The 20,762-nt window shown below is 33.8% G+C and overlaps 1 protein-coding gene and 1 long non-coding RNA gene across 2 annotated transcripts; one reads left to right on the forward strand and one right to left on the reverse strand.

Annotated features, from left to right (window-relative positions):
- The first annotated feature begins 842 nt into the window (after positions 1-842).
- LOC109180932 lies at positions 843-19,282 on the forward strand. Its single transcript, XR_002054137.1, has 4 exons — positions 843-853; positions 4,785-4,993; positions 8,717-8,725; positions 19,272-19,282. It is a non-coding gene; the product is annotated as an uncharacterized LOC109180932 (long non-coding RNA).
- LOC109180931 (acyl-CoA-binding domain-containing protein 5-like) lies at positions 986-5,130 on the reverse strand. Its single transcript, XM_019330651.1, has 8 exons — positions 4,824-5,130; positions 3,328-3,858; positions 3,175-3,240; positions 2,879-3,045; positions 2,642-2,780; positions 1,969-2,478; positions 1,600-1,704; positions 986-1,511 (listed from the first exon to the last, which is right to left on the reverse strand). Exons 1-8 carry the CDS (start codon positions 4,962-4,964, stop codon positions 1,209-1,211), a joined length of 1,962 nt encoding a protein of 653 aa, XP_019186196.1. The 5' UTR covers positions 4,965-5,130; the 3' UTR covers positions 986-1,208.
- Positions 19,283-20,762: the final 1,480 nt, after the last annotated feature.

Genomic DNA, 20,762 nt, shown 5'->3' on the forward strand with positions numbered 1-20,762 from the left:
TCAACAATAATTTTTAAAAGTGTAATTTCCTGTTTTGTTTCTTAATTTTAATATTTTTTTTTATTAAATAGAACAATGATAGTGAAAGAATTATAAAATTATTTATAATGGTTTATGTTAACAAGTAAAATAACATTTCGCAATGACTTGGTGATCCAGTGGCATGAAATGACCCTCTCAAATAGGAGATCATGGATTTTGAGTTTCAATAAGGATCAGTAGGTTGATAAAGTAGTTATGTACTGATATTACATTGTAATCAAATCAGCAGTACTAAAAAGAAAAATATCCTCTCTTTTTTAACACCGATTAAAAAATATGGTGTGCTGTGCAAAAATTAATGTCCAAAATAAAGTAAATGTGTCTATATGTATAATTAATGAATAAAAATAAATTTGATAAAATTATTTATAAATAATGTTAATACTTTATATGAACTTTAATGGTATAATTTTTTTTTATATCACACAATAAATTAAAAATGAATCACTCTTGCCCACAAAAAATAAATTTTCTTGTCCCCAGAATCTCATATTCTTACCCAACAAGATTTGTGAATATGACAAATCACAATAATTCAACAATCCATATTCTTACCCAACAAGATTTGTGAATATGACAAATCACAATAATTCAACAATCCATTAGAAATGAAAGAACCTAGTGCCTACAAAAAAGCTCCCCAATACCCCAACAAATTATATGTAATTACTACACTACAATTATTAGAACTCGATCTTAAATCAACTGAGCTAACCATCGTGCGGGTTAAAATGAATAATTCTCAACATATTTCATAAATTAAATTTAAAAAAAAAAAAAAAAAAACAACAAAACAAATTTTAAAAATTTAGTATCATATTTATATGGATTTCGTGAAAGGCTAGCAATAGACTGCAATTAGTTTCACTACTATTTACACAAAGAAACATTGGTTATTTCTATTTAGATGGCAAGCATTAGTCCTTAGCCCGGCTAAGTAAAATTGTGAAGTAGCTAACAAACCTTTTTTTTTGGTTGTCACATTCTTAGAGAGATACTACAAACCAAGAATATAATAATGTTGTTGCTAAGTCAAAGGTTGCATGCAAAACCAACTTACCTAACCTACCTCAATCAGCAAAAGAAGAAGAGAAAAAAAGAAAAGGCAAAACTAAAGAGAAAGCTTTAGGCTATGTGAGATGTACAAATCAAGGAAAAATAATGAATTATTTAGCATGGCCACATCCTGGACCTCCCAGTGTAAGAACAACACCTTGAATGTCACTACTCCTATGGCTGTGATGATCTTTTGGCAATGCCAATGGAGGTGATGATTTAACATGTGTGCTCAGTCTTCTACCTGGAACTGTCCGAAACCTCTGATAAATTTCTTGTCCTGCAGCCTGCTGAGGTTGCCTTCTGCAATTTGTGTTTTTCACATGTTGTGTGCTGCTGTTTACATTGATTTGGGTGTGATGTTGTGAAGGATTTTGAGCAAGAATGGATCCCCGGGCCATGAGATCGGGTCCCTAATTCAATTGCACTTGCATATTAGTTCATCAAGCTTGCTTGAAGTTTACAAGAGCTAGCAAAATGAGATGGCTCATAGAGGCTTACCGGAGCGAAAAGAACACCTCTGAAAACCTTCCCATTCACCATCGCAGTCATTAGATAGCCCGAATCAAAGGCCCCATCAACCTTGCCGTGAATCTCAGCTCCAATCTGTAGTGTTAGCATGTAGAAATGGATTAGCTTAATGACGGTGACAATGTGTCAGGATCAAGAGTTTACCACTACGCCAAAAGCTATAGATAGTTGCGCCAAATTAAAGGAGCAACTTTATTTTCGAGAGACAGGGTATTGGACTTGACCTTTTACTGGTCTCTGCTCAACAATCCTCTAACCACCAATTGCTGGACTTGGCCCATTACTGGCCTCCGCCCAACACAATGCAACAAGAAAGGACATATCTAATTTGTATCTTACCATGTTTTGGTATTGCCCCGTCTCGAAGGGCTTGCTCTCTGTTACAGGGCACAACACGCGGCTAAATGAATGAGGCCGGTGAACATGCTGTTCTGAGGGTAGCTTACTATGATGCTCTCCACCGAACAAATGCAAATCCTTTGCAGCTATAGGAACGATGGTTTTGGGATTCGTCTCGACTCTCGGGACAAGGTTAGACTGGCTAGTGTTAGGTGAGAAGCTTTGTTTTCTCAACAACGGGAACTGTTCTACAGCAGTGGCAGAACTAGGGCCAAGCCTAACGGTGCTCAGTTCTTGGTCCGATTGGGATGAAGACGAGCGTTGAGAAAGAGACAGAGAATGATCATCCGCCTCCAAGTCAATCTCGTAGGTCTGTGTGTTACACATTCTTCTCCTCTTCCGGTGCAATGTTTCTGAACCGTTACAAAGAGAGGACTTCGATTCTAAGTCGAGTCCTTGAGCATCTGTTGCAGACATATTCTCCTTGCTGCTCTTAAATAGATCTTCCAGCTACAAATAGCAGAATTCAATCATCATTTTCTCGTCTTGCATATTAAATGTATTAGAAAGATTTAAGATTTTAAAAATCGGGAATTGTCGGGCAGAGGCCAGTAAAGGGCCAAATCCAGCAATGCAATTTGTAGCTAGGAAAGACCAAACTATTTTTTCTTACCTTTCGAAACCTTTTCAATTCATAATCGAGCAAGTTTTCGGAAGCCCTAGACACAGACAGGCTACTATTCCCATTGGCATGTTCTGCCCCGAGCTGCAAGATGAGCAGCTCGTTGAGAGGCCGCTCGTCCTCTCCACATCTGCAATACCACCGAGTTAGCCGACAAAGAGAAAAGAACAAAAATGTCATTCGAGCAGTAAAACAACGTTAATTAAAGCAAGTGAAAGTAGCCCTCACCCTCCATAGATTGCAATATCCGAGTGAGAGACTATGGCTGTGTGAGAAAACCGGCCTTGTGGCTTTTGCCCACACACTTCGATTTGAGTCCATGTACACGAAACCACGTCGAGGACCCAAACATCATTGTAGTATTGCTTATCCCCCACCCCTCCGATCACATAAATCTGCAAAGCACGAAAATTGCAGAACCAACAAGCTAAGACACCAGAATTCGTGCTTAATTACTAAGAGTCGGTTCGACTTACACACTAAATATTTCACATTTAAGGAATCTAGACAGATAAATTACTTACCTTAGAACCAAAATTCACGGAAGCATGACCTGCTCGAACACCGGGCAAAGGTCCATGAACATCAAGCTGTCAAGACAACTAAAGACTATTAGTTCCTATGTTCTTTCACTCAGAGATTTTGGGAAAATATGTATGAATAGAAAGAAAGGGTACCCTTGACCAAGTGAAAGTATCGATATCGAGCACATCGACTTCACCCTGATACCTATCACCGCAGTCTCCACCATACACGAACAGCTTGTTTTCCAAAGCAACAGCGCTATGGCTGTCCCTCGGGGCAGGCATATAACTACCTCGGACTTCCGGGGATGTCCACCTCATGGTTTTAAGGTCCAAGACGTGCAAATCGTTAAGATAATTGGCCTCTCCTTGTCCACTGCCCCCAAACACCACAACCCTGCTGTCCCCAACAAGCGTTGCAGTGTGACTTTCGCGGGGCAAAGGCGGGATCCCTTGGCATTCGGGTTGAGTCCATTCCAGTGTCCTAAGATCTAAGACATGGAGATCATTCACCTTCTTACAACCATTTGTGCCTCCAAACACTATCATCTTATGCCCAACCACAACAGCCCCGTGGCTGTCGCGTGGCCCGGGACCCTGCCCTGTCGTCACCAGTATGTTCCAACCCATTGTCTCCAGATTTAGCACCAGAACATCACTAAAATGCAAACCCCCACGACATCCCTAAACACGAAACACCACAATGTCAACCTTAAACATACTTCACAGTTCAGTTGCTTATGTTATAATCTAAGATTGGGCTATAATACAAATGAGTCAAACCACACTAAAGTCTTGTTTGACAATCAGCAGTTAGCGGACTAGTTAGCCGTTATGGGAGACAGATCCGTCATTTACCAAACATGCCCTAAAAGATTGAATCTGATTATTACTTAAACTAACTAATGAACTTATAAACTCATATATTCTCTTTATATTTTCAATGTGTACTCTTAACACTTTAGATTGAAGCATAAACTTACTTCAGGAATTTCTTACTCTCTTTTTTTTTTGGGGTATTCAAGAAAAGGCAAAAAATGAGGTAGAAAAAGCAAAACAAAGATAAAAGTGAAAGAAAAATAAGGAAAAAATTAAAATAAAATAAGACTGCTTTAAATTTCCCTTTAATCAATCATGTTCTTGTAGCAGCATTGATAGCAAAAAATACAAAAAAAATAAATAAATAAAAATGCACACAGAAAAATATAAAATGCCAAACCATATACATATACATATAATATGATATGCTAGGTGCCAAATGAACACCATTTCAGTTCCATCAACCATAATAATACTATGCATGGTAAAAAGTGATATATTGTACATCCATGTTCAAAACCATGCTCATTTTTGTCTCAAATTGTTGTGAATATCATGCATCTTATTTATTACAGCATGATATATATATATATATAGTTTCCCTCTAAAGGTGGGGATGGAAAGACTAGCATATATAATATATATCTCCACCTACCATGAGAGGGCTGGCAAGAATTAAGAATATAACCAAAAAGAGGAATACACAATGACTATGGCAGAAAGTGCAGCTTGCTCCTTCCCAAAAATAAAAATGAACAGAAAAATATATATATAATTTACACATCTAAAAGAAAGAAAGATTAAGAAAAGATTGGAATTGAATTACTTACCCCAAAGATATACACTAAACCATTACAATAACAAGCAGAATGTCCCCATCTTTCAGAAGGATTAGCACCCATCACTTTTGGATATACCCACAAAGCCTTCTTATTGCTATTTGCAATTTCACCACCACCCAAAGAACCCATTTTGGTTTTTGTTTTCTTTTAGTTTCTGAGTTTCTTCTATGAGGGAGTGTATGTAATATAATGTAGTGTTGAGGGGGGCTTAAAGGTTAATATAATCAAAGTTAAGTGCAGAATGCTTGACAGGCGGACATGAAGGAATAATATAATAGAGAAGAGTTGAAAACTGAAAATGATGATTTAAAAAAGAAAAGAAAATAAGTGGGGGAGGGGGGTAGGGGGAGGGGTAGAAAAGATAGAAAAGAGGAGGGTGGAAGTGAAGAAGGCAAGTGACATATCAAAGATCAGTGTCAAATGGACATGAAAAGATGGGCGCTTTCAAGTCTAAATCACTGTGACACCAACAAGTGAGAAGTGAGAAGCCCCCATCAGCTTAGATTGGTGAAAACAACACTACCACTGCACTGCTGCGCTGTATGCTATTTCCCTTTCCTTTTCCTTACTGGCTGCTGCCACTTCACTACTAGTATTCACTCCCTTACTATTCGGAGTAGACTAGTATTCTTCTTTCATCATCTCTACAAACAATCAACCACAATATTATGTTTTTTTTTTTTTAGTAAATTTCAATTTTGCTCCGGTGATTATAGGGATCCTGTCAATCCATCGACTTTCAAAAGTGTTAATTTAGTACCTTGACTATGCAATTTTTATTAATTTTGGTCACTTCAGCCAAATTGCTGTCAAAATTTTACCGAAAAATTTTAATAGTCAAAATTTCACAGAGCCAACTTTGCAGCCGTCCTCACCGCGACGCCTATGCCTCCAATTTGCCTCGTTGCAGCGCCAAACACCAAAGCCCGCCATCGTTGATCTTAACTGCAGCGTCGTGACTCTTTCGTCGTCGAATGGAGCTTGATGAGCAGCAACAACCCGTCGCCGGCGTTACCTGAAAGAGAGAATGGAGCAGCGAGTTCCGGTGCGACGAAACCCTCCAGGGCGGTTGTGCGGCGGTTTTCAGAATACATCAATAGTTAAGCAAAATATACACCATCAATGTTATGAAATGCACTACAAAAACACACACAATTCAAATTAGGTACGCATCACTAACAACATACCATTAGGTAGGACTAAAAGCACCCTACAATGTTCGAAAATACACTGTAGGAAGGTCTATGGTGTATTTTTTTGGGTGTATTGTGTATTTTTTGGTGTATTTTTACATTTCATTGTTGTGTGTTTCTCTTACACTATTGGTGCATATTGTTAACACTGTGTTGTGTGTTTCTCTTACACTATTGGTGCATATTGTTAACACTGTTGGTGTATTATGAAAACTATCGCACGGGAGGGTCTCGCCGCATTTGAACTTTTATATATATATATATATATATATATATATATATATATCAGTTTTGCTGGATTAATCCTAAATCTCCAAAGACCTCGCCCCTAAAATTATTGCAGAGGTAAATCGCAAATCGCACTATCAATTCATTGGTCAGATCCAAGTCTTCATGTGCAAGGAATTTAATGCAGATCTCTCAAACTTCCTTGTATCTTTTTCTCATATATGAATTCTAATAAGATTCGAACTCCTACACTGCATCTTCCAATCATGACCAAACACGTAGCCCATGTCCCATGATGAGCAATGAAAATGAATAATTAGCTAGGCAGTAAAATACTATTTTAATTTATCGGTGTCTATGGCCGTGTTTGGTAAAAAATTGGTCTATAGGCTAATTTTAGCTTATTTGATCACTATTAATTGTTTGATTTAGTTAAAATATCAATAGAAATGTTTGGTTAATTAGCTTTTTACAACTCCAAAAGGCTAAAATTCAAAAAGCTACTCCAAGCAACTTTTTCAATTAACTTTTTGAGAAAAGAAATTATACCAAACAACTATCAGCTAACAGCTAATTTACCAAACACTTTTCTACAATTATCTAATGTTATCAACTATTTATACCCTTTAATTAACACAATCAGTTAACAACAAACAGCTATTGACTAACAGTCATTTTACCAAACAGGGCCTATGTCTAATTGCTGTTTTGTTCCACTCGATCTGCTCACTTTTACTAACTCATGTCAGTCATAGGAGCTAGCATTATATTGGTTTGTGCAAAATGAAGGGAGGCTCTTTCGGGGAAAACACAAGTCAGTCCATTATTTTAACCATTTTATTTACTCCATCTGTATCTTGTTTATTATTTACGTAGTATTTGTTAAACTAATTCTTTCTTTTTCATTGAATTTTTTATTTTCTTTTTATTTTAATTTTTATATTCAAAATTTTGTATTTAATGGTACTTTTATTTTAGTTTTTAAATACATAAATCTTAATAATACCATGTAGTGTGATGAAATCTTAGTTACTATTCCATATAAGTAGTCATATGTTTGAATCTCGATAGTGAGACCTAGATTCTTTGGCTGAAATATGTTTAAAAAAAGTATAGAGCAAATACTGTTACAGTGAATGAATGAATGACTGGTTTTCATTTGAACAAAATGGGTATATATTTATTGTTTAGTTTAACCAAATATAAATTTTTTAAAATTTTAGATCCATGCGTATATATTATTCTTGGTGAAACATTTTAGTAATTTTATCAAAGGTGGTGTAGTCAATTACATAGAATCATTATTATATAAAAGAAATTTTAGAGGAAAATGACTTCCTAAATTTTTAGTCATAAGGTATTTTTAGGTAATTTATTTTTTCGTCACTCTCTTTTCAATCATTTCTTGCAAGATAGTTTTCAAATTATTATTATCACCACCACACCACTATCACCACCACCACTAAAACCAATACCACCACCACTGCTAACACCACCATCACCATCACTACACTACCACCACCACTAATACTAACACCACAACCACCATCGCCACTACTAACACCATCACTACCATCACAAGGACACCACGCCACCAACCCTAACACCAACACCAACACCACTTATTATTATTATTATTATTATTATTATTATTATTATTATTATATAACAAATAATGTGTTCATTTTATAAAAAAATGAACCAAATAGAAAAAAAATACAATTTTTAACTTTCAGACAAAAAAACACTTTTGACCTTCAACTAAACATTAAAGTATTAAAATATTTAAAAATAAATAAATTATTTTTAAAAATAATTTTCTGGAAAACTTTTCAGATTTCAAAACAAACCTAAATGAAATAGGGGGTTTGGTTCAAGTTATATGAGATAACTACCTAAGGTTATATTTGTTTGAGAATATAAGATTCCTATGTTTGGTTCAAGTTATGTAATTTTTCCTGGGAATGTAAAATAACTTCCACATTAAGTTTTTAGATATTGGAAGGGAATGTAAGATACCAAGGGGGCGTTTGGTTCGGGTCATCTTAGATTACCTAGGTAATCTGAGTCTGGTAATGTTATATTACCTTGTTTGATTCAAGTTATAAGATTACCTGGTAATGTTATATTACTTGCAATGTTGCAAAAATCGCGCCTAGGCGCCGATTAATCGGCGCCATTGCGCCGCCGCGAAGAAGGCCGAAATCGGCCATCTCCGCGGCCGGCCGCCTAGCCGGCTGAACCAGCGCCTGAACCAGCGCTTTTAATTTTTTTATTATTAATTTTTTTTTTGAAAATGTCGAAAAACTTTCGGAAGGCATAACTTTTGCCTCGGTTGTCCGATTTGGACAATTTTTTTTTCAAATCGCGTATTTTTTCGAGATTTATACACCGCAAACAGCCGAAGGCGATTTGGTCCACTATTTCTCAAAAAAATGCTTCTTTAGCTCTTAATTTTAGTTTTTTTTTGTATTTAGATGGTTTAAACAATATTTTGAACACTTTTACAACCACTTTCGTAAATAATTTCTAAGAAATAACTATGGAAACCTTATGTTGTATTACTAAATTTTAAAAATTTTTAATTTTTAATTTTATTTTTAATTAAAAAAATAAATAAAATAAAAAATAAAAAATCGGCGCCTAGGGGGCGCCTAGCGTGTTTTGCAACATTGATTACTTGAAAGTTGATGTGGCGGTAATGTTTCAAGGTAATGTGATTACCCCCATTTTTTTAGGTAATCTTAGATTACCTTGAATTATTCCAACTTTGCCCTTGTTAACTAATCCTTATATAATAATAATAATAAATAAATAAATAAATAAATAAATAAATATATATATATATATATATATATATATATATATATATATATATATATATATATATATATATATATATATATATATCATTAAGGACATTATAGTAAATTGATCCATATAACCTAAAAAATAAGTCTTAACCAAATAAGGTAATATTATATTACACAATCTAAACCAAACACATCAGGTAATCTTACATTCCCAAAATCTCACATTACCTTCTTGGAGGTAATCCTATTACCTGGGTAATCCAAGATTCCGTAAACCAAACGCCCCCAGGTGAGTTTGGTTCACGGAATGTTAGATTATCTTAGGATATGTTAGATTGAAGGGAATGTTAGATTATTAGGAATGTTAGATTCCTGTGTTTGGTTTAAAATTAAGATATGTAAATAAGTCAACGATAATAAGATAAATTGATTAAAACGTCCAAAATCCTACATTAGTAATAAGACAAGAGAATGTGAGATTACCTAAGAAATTGGAGGGTATCTCACATTCCCTTCCAATAACTCAAAACTTAATGTGGAGGTAATCTGACATTCCCTGGGAAAGTTATATAATCTGAACCAAACATGAGAATCTTATATTACCAAGCAAATATAACCTGAACCAAACGCTCAATTTCTTAGATAATCTCACATTCTATTGTTTTATTACTAATTTTGGACTTTGGACATTTTAATCAATTTGTCTTATTACTGTTATCTTATTTACATATCTTAGTTTTAAACCAAATATAGAAATCTAACATTCCCTGTAATATAATATTCCTTGAGATAATCTAACATTTCGTGAACTAAACGCCCATGTGTATGTTTATATATGCAAGTGCAAGCATTGGTATTTGAGTGTGTGTTAGTTTAATTTGATTTGTTTTAATGAAGATAATATATATGTTGGGATTGATGGGGCGAAGGGTTTTTAATTTGCCCGCAGACCAAAATAGTGAAGTGAAGTGAAGAATTGAAGTGGATCAAGATTCAAGAAAGAAATGTATGTTCTCAAGGTCTTTGTTTCAAGTGTGTGGGTCTTTGTGCTGCGCAAATTCCTTTCAGTTTTTGGGAATTGGAATTGGCGCTGTTTCCCTTAAACAAAAGTTTCCAACTTTTCTTAAAATTAACAATTCTCTTAAATTATTTTTCCCTTGGACTTTGGACTGTTTTATACTCTATTAGAGCATCCTTATCAGTTGGGGATATTAGGGGGAGAATGTAAGAGTGAGTAGGAAAGAGAATAATGTGGGAGGGGAGGAAAAATAAAAATCAAAACTGATTTTATAAAAAATATATATAAAAAATAAGAATGTCATTTCTCTATTGGTTCTCTCTTCTCCATGATTAATTCTTTTTCTTGGACAGAGTAATATCCCAACCTTTGCAGATGCTCCCCACCCCTTCTCTCTCTTGGTTCTCTCTCTGCCACCATGGCATTTTGGCCTCAAAAGTAGTGAATTCTCCCCTATTTCTCCTCTGATGTAGATGCTCTTAATACTATACTTTGGGGCTGCCTCTTTGCTTTTAATATTTAACTAGTATTTTCACCCGTGCGATGCACGGAATGGAATTGTTGTAATATATTAAGAATATTTAAATCGATATATAATTATTTAAGAGTTAATTTCACCAGAGGTCGTTTATCTTTCCTGACAATTCCAAATTTAATCATAGACTATAGTTATTAATTATTACGATTTATTCTATGTTACAACTCTTACGTTAATATTCTTACTATTATTATTAACACTTAATTACTTTTAGATATTATTATTACCACTTATATTATTATTATTATATTATTATTATTATTAGTTTCTTTTCAAGTACTGTTAGTATATAATGGTCGTGAGGCACAATAATAATATAACCATAATTAAATATTCTTGTGAGGCGAGATGGCGAGACTTGGCGGCTAAGTAGTAACCGTCGGTAGTGAGTAGCAGCGAGGTTCTTCTCCGGCGAGTTGTGGGTACGGCGACGAGCATACGAGGCAGTAACTCCTTCCGGCGACGGACCAGTAAGGCAGATCTGACGGTGCAGCAACAGATTCGGCGAGGTTGGGGCCTTAACCGGTGGTTTTTGGTTCCGGCGAAGCAGAGAGGGCAGCAGGTCGGCGAACCCTCCTATGGTAAATAGCAGTTGTAGTTGTAGATGGCGTGATGTAGAATTTGCACCTGTAAGTCCTCCCTTCCATATTGACCATAAATATCCTTCCCATCTCTCTCTCTCTCTCTCTCTCTCTCTCTCTGACCACAACTACTTGGTGCACAACCTCAAAAACACTGTTATTCTACCTGAAATTCATTGAAGTTTCAAGCTGAAAATGTGGAATCCACCGCTCCCAAAAAATCACATTGTCTGAGGTGTTGGAATGGCCGGTGTTGACTTCCTGGCTGCTGTAGCTTCATTTCCCAACCCGGATGATAAAATTCGGAGCACCAGCTTTGAGGTTCAAGGAGGTGGTAACACTGACAATGTTTTGATAAAACCCGGATGATAAAATTTGTCTTGTTCTTAATCCAAGGATCATATCTATGGTTGCTGATGACTCGCATGACGAAAGAATACTTGATGAGCTTGAAAGGGATGGTGTTGATACATCTTTTATGGTGGTTTCCAAAGGAGGAAACTCACCATTCACATATGTCATTGTTGACAACCAAAAAAAAAACTCGCACGTGCATTTTCACTCCAGGATATCCACCCATGATATCTGAGGGTCTACATACCCAAATCAAAATTGTCTTCAGCGCTTGGAGTAAATATTGTCTACTTAGATGGAAGGCTGCATGAGACTGCTTTGATTGTAGTGCAGGAGGCAAAGAGTAGGGGCATACCTATTATAGTTGATGCAGAAAGGTTAAGGGAGGGGTTGGGTGATATTCCTGACTTTGCTAGTTATGTAGTATGCTCGACAAAATTTCCACAGGCATGGACTAACAGCCTTTTTATTCCAACTGCACTTGTTTCTATTATCTTGAGATTGATGTCAAATGTAAAATTCGTGATTGTTAGTTGGGTGAAGATGGTTTCTTAATGTTAGAAAGGACTGAAGCGGATAACCTCAGTTTGAAGAAATGGATGTAGTAGTGACCAATGGATGGAGAAATACAAGGATTAGAACATAAAAAGACAGAAAAACCCTTCTAATTCACGGTCAACAAACGGCGTCATTGACGGAGGATCAACACTGTCCAACGATCAATAACAGTGGCTACTAAGTGGCAATTTTTATTATGGAGGATGAAAAGTGTCAATGCCCCAATAAGTCTAGGACCAAAAATGACATTAACTCTTGTATTCCGTGAGTCACAATAATAATATAACAATAATTAAATATTGTTCAATTCTATATTCTTCTAGGATTTCTATTACCATCATTAATTATTCCCAAATTTACCATAATTAAATAATTTGACCAATTATAAAGAAAGATTATTAAATAATGCACGGGACAATTGTTTAATTAAAAATATTAAAAATTCATTAATAAAACATAAGGTTCTCATAGTTTTTTCTTAGAAACTCTTTAATAAAGTATTTTTTTTTTTTTAGAAATTGGTGGGCCAAACCGCCTACGGCAGTTTGCGGTGCATAGATCTCGAAAAAATACGCGATTTCAAAAAAACATTTGTCTAAAACGGACAACGGAGTCAAAAGTTATGCCTTGCCGAACTTTTGACACTTTACAACTTAGTGTCAAAAGTCAAAAGTTTTTAGGAGGAGAGATTTTTTTAGGAATTCGGCTGGAAGTTAAAATTTCAGGATTTTGTTTTTATATATAGTATAGATTGTATTACAGTATTTTATAATAATATGAGAATAGAATTTTAACGCAGAATTATTGTACGAATGAGAAAGTAGAAATCAATATATTTTATTAGGAGGAGAGATTTTTTAGGAATTTGGCGAGAAGTTAAAATTTCAGGATTTTGTTTTTATATATAGTATAGATTGTATTACAGTATTTTATAATAATATGAGAATAGAATTTTAACGCAGAATTATTATACGAATGAGAAAGTAGAAATCAATATATTTTATTAGGAGGAGAGATTTTTTAGGAATTTGGCGGGAAGTTAAAAATTCAGGATTTTGTTTTTATATATAGTATAGATTATATTACAGTATTTTATAATAATATGAGAATATAATTTTAAAGCAGAATTATTGTACGAATGGGAAAGTAGAAATCAATATATTTTATTAGGAGGAGAGATTTTTTAGAAATTGGGCGGGAAGTTAAAATTTCAGGATTTTGTTTTTATATATAGTATAGATTGAATTACAGTATTTTATAATAATATCAGAATAGAATTTTAACGCAGAATTATTGTACGAATGGGAAAGTAGAAATCAATATATTTTATTAGGATGAGAGATTTTTTAGGAATTGGGCGGGAAGTTAAAATTTCAGGATTTTGTTTTTATATATAGAATAGATTGTATTACAGTATTTTATAATAATATGAGAATAGAATTTTAACGCAGAACTATTGTACGAATGGGAAAGTAGAAATTAATATTATTTTATTAGGAGGAGAGATTTTTTAGGAATTGGGCGTGAAGTTAAAAATTCAGGATTTTGTTTTTATATATAGTATAGATTCTATTACAGTATTTTATAATAATATGAGAATAGAATTTTAACGCAGAATTATTGTACGAATGGGAAAGTAGAAATCAATATATTTTATTAGGAGGAGAGATTTTTTAGAAATTGGGCGGGAAGTTAAAATTTCAGGATTTTGTTTTTATATATAGTATAGATTGTATTACAGTATTTTATAATAATATGAGAATAGAATTTTAATGCAGAATTATTGTACGAATGGGAATGTAGAAATCAATATATTTTATTAGGAGGAGAGATTTTTTCGAAATTGGGCGGGAAGTTAAAATTTCAGAATTTTGTTTTTATATATAGTATAGATTTTTAATGATTAAAAATTAAAATGAGTTTTTGTAGAATTAAAGTGACTTTTTAGTGGTAAAATAAAATAAGAATTACTACTATTGTTCTTTAGATGTGTACAATTAAGAATCAGAATCAAAGTTTTTATAAAACTGAAAAAAAAATAGGGGTATATTTTTATTGTGGTTTACAATAAATTTTAAAAAATCATCGTAAGATAAAGTATGGCATTTAATTTGTATGAGGTGCAGAGGATGACAGAATTGAAAGTATATTATAAGAAAGAAAAAATCAAAATTTTTATTCGAGGAGAATTTAATTATCATTCTTTTACTTTTATTAAACATCACTATGATGTTTTATTCTGTAGCCTCGATGTATATATGTATATGTATTATGGATTATCGTAATAGAGTTAGTAGCACTAAAAAAATGTTAAAAAAAAAATATATATATATTACTGAAAAGGAGAATTGTATTTTTAGTTCTTAAATTATAATGAATTTAATATATGTATTATAAGGTTTTGTCTAAATGGGCAAATTATGTTGTGCATTCGTATGCACCATGCATGGTGCATACGAATGCAAAAACGACGTTGTTTTGCATCAAAACGCGCGTCTTACTTAGAAAAAAAAAAACAGTTTTGATTCCCAGCAATAACATTATGTTATTCATTTTTTAGTTCATTCATTTTGGATTTTTAGTTATGAAATTCTGGATGTATAGCTATGCAATTCTGGATGTATAGTTATGCAATTCTGGATGTGTAGTTATGAAGTTATGGATGTGTAGTTATGCAATTCTGGATGTATAGTTATGAAGTTATGGATGTGTAGTTATGCAATTCTGGATGTATAGTTATGAAGTTATGGATGTGTAGTTATGCAATTCTGGATTTATAATTATGCAATTCTAGATTTATAGTTATGAAATTATGGATGTGTACTTATGTAATTCTGGATGTATAGTTATGAAATTATGGATGTGATGAAATTATGGATATGTAGTTATGCAATTCTGATTTTTTTTTTTAAAGTTAGACGTCAAAACGACGTCGCTTTTGCATCCGGATGCACCATGCATGATGCATACGGATGCACAGCATAACTATCCTTCTAAATGAGAAGAATGCTTTCCGTAAAATTGTAAAATAATATTATTTATCGATTTGAGATGATTAATGGCTTTAAGTTTGGAGAAAAATGCTGAGGCAATTTCTTAGTTATTACCATCTTCAAACATGCATTGAGAAAAATGTTAAGATGCATCCGATAATAATGTGTGACAATGCATTCAAGATCTATAAAAGTCACTCGAGTGCCTGTATGGGTAGCTCAACTGGTTATAGAGGTAAAATTGTAGAAAAATGATCAGGGATCGAGTCTCACCAGCGGCAGTGAGGGGGGCTCCTTGTACGCAGTGAGCATGTTCAATTGAGTCACCATGATTTACATCCTCCCAAATGCTCTGTAGGGCCGGGTTGGAATTCAGCCTTTTGAAAGAATAAAAGTCACTCGAGTTAGTTGCATGCATTTTAACATTTCAACAAATGCAATTTCAAGTTTTAATTAATGTATATTCAAAGTTTGCAATAATTATGACACCGTATTTTTATTCTTAATTTAGAGTCATCGTAAATCAATGGATGAGATTATCACCCCCTGCCCCACACATATATTATAATACCTTAAATAACAAATATTAAATATTTATTATAAGGAAAAACTAAAAAAATATTAATTAAAGAGAAAATTGGTAATTTTAGTGCATTAATTTTTGTGATATTGTAGATTCAACCAATTAATTATTACCTTATACAAAATTTTTCCTTTAATTATATGTAAAGTGGCAATTTTAATCCACCGCTAAATATTCAATTAAAATTAGGGTGAATCAACGATTTGGTCCCTCACTTATTCGCGACTTGTTAATGTTGCTCCTGAATCACGTATTCATCGATTTAGTCCCCAAAAATAATTGTTTTTCGTCAAATCAGTCCCTATGGCCGTATTCCGTCAAGTCTCAGGCGAGAGCTCCGATTTGCCCTGGGCATTTTGGTCTTTTCACGCCTTCTTCTTCATTAAGACCAAGCTTCGCCGGAGAAGCTCAAGCTCGCCGGAGGGAGCTCCATCTCTTCTCTGCTTGTTGAAATGATGAGCTCATCCGCAGTATTCCAACTCTTCTTTTTCTTCCTCTAGTTTTTTTTTTTTTTTTTTGAAAGTTGTGGCCGGAGAAAGCTTAAATACCCGGTGAGGGGGGTCGGGTGTGCGCTAAAGACTGGGGAAATGGAAGCATCGTGCGTGTTCTGCGGCGGCACATCGAGCTTCCTCGGTATAAGGGTGCGGCGTCAGAGGGATTCCCTTCATTCTTCTTTCTTTGCTTCTGTTACTCCGTTCGGCGGGAACAATAGCTTCTCTCGTTCCATCTCGTTCGCGTCGCCTTTGCCGCATTGCCGCTTCCAGGTCGCGAACTCCAATGGCGGAGGCACCAAGGCCGTCCGTACTGCCAAACGGAAAACCCGCAAGTCCGGGGGAAGTAGTGGGCCCGGACCCGGACCCGTTGAGAATTTGAAAATTTCCCCAGTGAGCTCGTCGGTTGAGTTTGAACGGCAAGGACGAAGGAAGCCGGCGCTAACAAGGAAAAATACGAACATGGAAGCTTCTCAATGGTGAATCACTACTGCGGATGAGCTCATTTCGACGAGTAGAGAAGAGATGGAGCTCCCTCCGGCGAAGCTTGGTCTTAATGAAGAAGAAGGCGTGAAAAGACCAAAATGCCCAGGGCAAATCGGAGCTCTCGCCTGAGACTTGACGGAATATGGCCATAGGGACTGATTTGACGAAAAACAATTATTTTCAGGGACTAAATCGATGAATACGTGATTCAGGGGCAACATTGACAAGTCGCGAATAAGTGAGGGACCAAATCGTTGATTCACCCTTAAAATTAACATTAGACATGAATTTTTAAATTATTGAAAGACATATTGGTCATCTTATAGAGTTTTCTCAACTTCCCTCCATTAAATCTTTACATATACCTTTTCTCTTCATTCGTAATGAAGAATTACTAATTTTTTAAAATTTTATAAATATGCATCTACTTGTTTTTAGCTTCTAGGTTAAATGTAATTAATTTGGTGATTAAAATATAAATTTATCGAGTTAATTATATTTTTGGCCCTAAATTTATAGGTGTCAGTCCACTTTTAGTCCTTTTTTTTTTTTTTTTTTCAAAATATCCTCCTTTGGTCATATGATATACTAATATGCTTCTTCTTTTTTGATGTCTTGTTGTAAATGGAAAATTGAAAATGTAATTGGCAGTATGGTAGTACCATTGTTCTTTTCTTTCTTTTTATTTTTGTTTTTAAGAAAATTAAAATGGCATATGAATTGGTTTTCAAAAAAAAAAAAAAATGGCATATGAATTGAAAGTGCTTATGGATTGAATACTCACTTCAACTTATTGATATGGAAGTAAAAAATTATTAAATTCATAATATTTATTTCAATCAATAATGTTTAGTGAACTTGCAAACTAAAACAATTTTGAGGTTTTAGCTACACTCCAATGGTAAAAAAAAATGAGTCTGACAACCTCACGATTAATTAATACAAAATGATATTAAAAAATAAAAAATGTGTCGTTTAATAACTTGAAAATTTAAAATGCATTGTTAATATTAACATAATTTGTTAGTAGTGGATTAAAACTGTCACTTTACACATAATTAAAGGAAAAATTTGTATATGGTAATAATTCATGGACTAAATCTACAATATAAGTATAATTAATAGATTAAAATTGTTATTTTTCTTTAATTAAAAGTGAGAATTGTATTTTTGGTTGTTGACTTATAATAAATTAATTAATGTCTTACATGCATCCCTACATTTACTCCTAAATTGCCAATAAAGTAACGTTTTTTTTTATTAATAATATTCTTCCAAAAGGTTGAACTCAACCTTAAGGACCCCCACATTCTGACATAACAGAGCATTTGAAAGGATGTAAATTATGATAACTCAACTTTTTTATTTTTATTTTTGGTGTTAACTCAACTTTTTTATTAATAATATATGACATGTAACTGACGGGGTAATAGTACTGTCCTGCCAAGCAAAAGATTCTCGTAAATTGTATCACATAATTAAATTGGGAGCAGATGAAACCAATTCAGCATAATTTTTTGTTTGAGTTAATTTCACTAGAGATCCCTTCTTTTCTGTAGCAATTTTAAATTTAGTTTTAGATTATCTTTTTTTGTTATTTAACATCTCAGATTATTGTTTTTGAACATTTTTAATCATTTTTATGACTTTTCATATTTTTAGTAAGGGTATTTTTGTCTTTTTATAATTTTTTTTTTTGTTATTTTTCTAGTTTCAACCGATTTAATTGGTTTAAGACTTTACTAAAAATCGATTGAAAAATATGATTACTAAAAATCAGAGGTTTCCTAAAGTTCTAAACCAATTAAACCGGTTGAAATCGAAAAAATAACAAAAGAAAAATATGAAGAGACAAAAAGGTCCTTACAAAAAATAGGAAAAGTCATGAAAATAACTAAAAGTGTCCAAAAAACAATAGTCTGGGATGTTAAATGGCAAAAACGATAGTCTGGGACTAAATTTGAAATTGCCACCAAAGACAAGGGACCTCTGGTGAAATTAACTCTTTTTTTGTTTTTTTTTGTTTTTTTTTTTATATTCTCATAAATACTGCCTACTGAACCATTAAACTAAGTCCATGCGGGTAGGGACATCTTTTGAATTTTTGTGACCCATTCTGATAAATAAATGAGGCATTCCCAAAAGTATAATTATGCTCAATTAATTAGGAGAGAGAAGTGAAAATTAAATTGCAACTTTGGTAATCAAAGAAATTTGGAGTAAGTTGTAAAATTAATGGAGGAATCGAAGGAAGAATCTTGCCATTTTCAATGGTGTTGCATGATTCGTCGGGAGAAAAACTGATGAGTTTTAGGCAAGATAGAAAGACGTGTAAAAGAATATGGGCTTAATTGCATATTTTCTTTTCTTATTATTATTTTTTTAATTTATTAAGCAGCTAGGTCAAAAATGAATATTGAGCTTTCTAAAATTGAGGCCCTATACTGTTGGGCATTATGCATGGGGCAAAAACTGGCCCGGCATGCGAGCATTTTTTTTTTTTTTTTTGGTAGGGTTGGGATGAAGGTGATATTGTGGTAATATATAGGTTTGTTAGTATATATGAAATTTGGTGCAACCTTAGACTAGTTGGTGGCTAGTGGACTTTGTAATTACAAGATTTCAAAATTGACTTTTCGTGAAGCTGTTTATTGGCTTTCTTCATTTGAGATGGTTAGCTATAACCTATGAACAATCTAGATTGATTTATCTCATGAGGTTCTTTCTTGGGAGGGCCATAATATGAGTTTTATCCAAAGCGCACATCCAAGTAGCGAATATGAAAATTTTCTTAAATCAAAGTATATATGAAAGTTTTGAAATTATAAATTTGAATAATGCTAAATATATACCATAAGTGAATGCATCTCAAAGTATATCTTCACCTAGCGATTGTGAACATTTCCATAAATTAAAGTAAGTGGATGCATATATTTGCAAACATGAAAGCTTCTCATGTAACGTTTTCCCTAATTTTTATTATTATAACATTAGGGTAAGTTATGATAATATTCAGTATTTGATATGTGGTGCAACACTAATAACCTAATAGCTAGACTACCATACATTATGATTAGGAGTCTGGTTAGGATTTAGGAGACCTAAAGCCATACAACCACAATGATGGCCAGTGGTTATATAAGGTCACTAGTCCTCTCACTACTCACATTACATATCTCATACACCATCTAGAGAGAGCTGAGTAGAAGTGAGAGACAAAACTCTGCAGTAGTCTGGATCGCTTAATACAAGAACTAATGGATGGAGGTTAGTATGATCCTGTTTTCACATATTATATGATGTATGTGATATGTTTTAGTCTAACAGTTGGTATCAAAGCTTACATACTAAATGCTCACCACCCCTAGAAGAGAAACCTTCAGGTTGTTTCATATAAACCTCCTCATCTAGATCACCATTAAGGAAAGCGGTTTTCACATCCATTCCGTTTCCACCATTCAGATTTGAATTTAATACCAATGATTTCAAGTTATTGCGTTATTCTACTTGTGTTGGTACTGGTACATTGTCTGATGGTCTTTTCCGTCTTAAATTAAAGAATGATTCAGTTTACAATTCTTTACATGTTCAAAATGGCACCAAACGGTGCAGTATTAACGACAATCCCTCAATGTTGTGGCATCGGAGATTAGGTCACATCTCCCTTGAGCGTATTAAAAGGTTGGTAAAGGATGGAGTAATTTCTACTCTAGACTATACTGACTTTGAGACTTGCATTGACTGCATTAAGGGTAAGCAAACAAACAAGTCAAAGAAAGGTGTCAATAGAAATTAACGTTGTTGGAAATTATTCATACTGACATATGTTGTCCTGATATGACAATACCTGGTCAGAAATATTTCATCACCTTTATTGATGACTTCTCAACATTTTCCTATGTGTATTTACTTCATCATAAAAATGAAGCATTGGATGTCTTTAAATCATTTAAAGCTGAAGTTGAAAACCAATGTAACAAGAAAATACACATAGTTAGGTCTGATAGGGGTGGTGAATACTATGGTAGATATACTGAGAATGGACAAGCACCTGGTCCATTTGCTAAGTTTCTTCAAGAGCATGGGATTGT

This window comes from Ipomoea nil, unplaced genomic scaffold (assembly GCF_001879475.1).
Source record: "Ipomoea nil cultivar Tokyo-kokei standard unplaced genomic scaffold, Asagao_1.1 scaffold1043, whole genome shotgun sequence".
Classification (NCBI taxonomy): Eukaryota; Viridiplantae; Streptophyta; class Magnoliopsida; order Solanales; family Convolvulaceae; genus Ipomoea; species Ipomoea nil.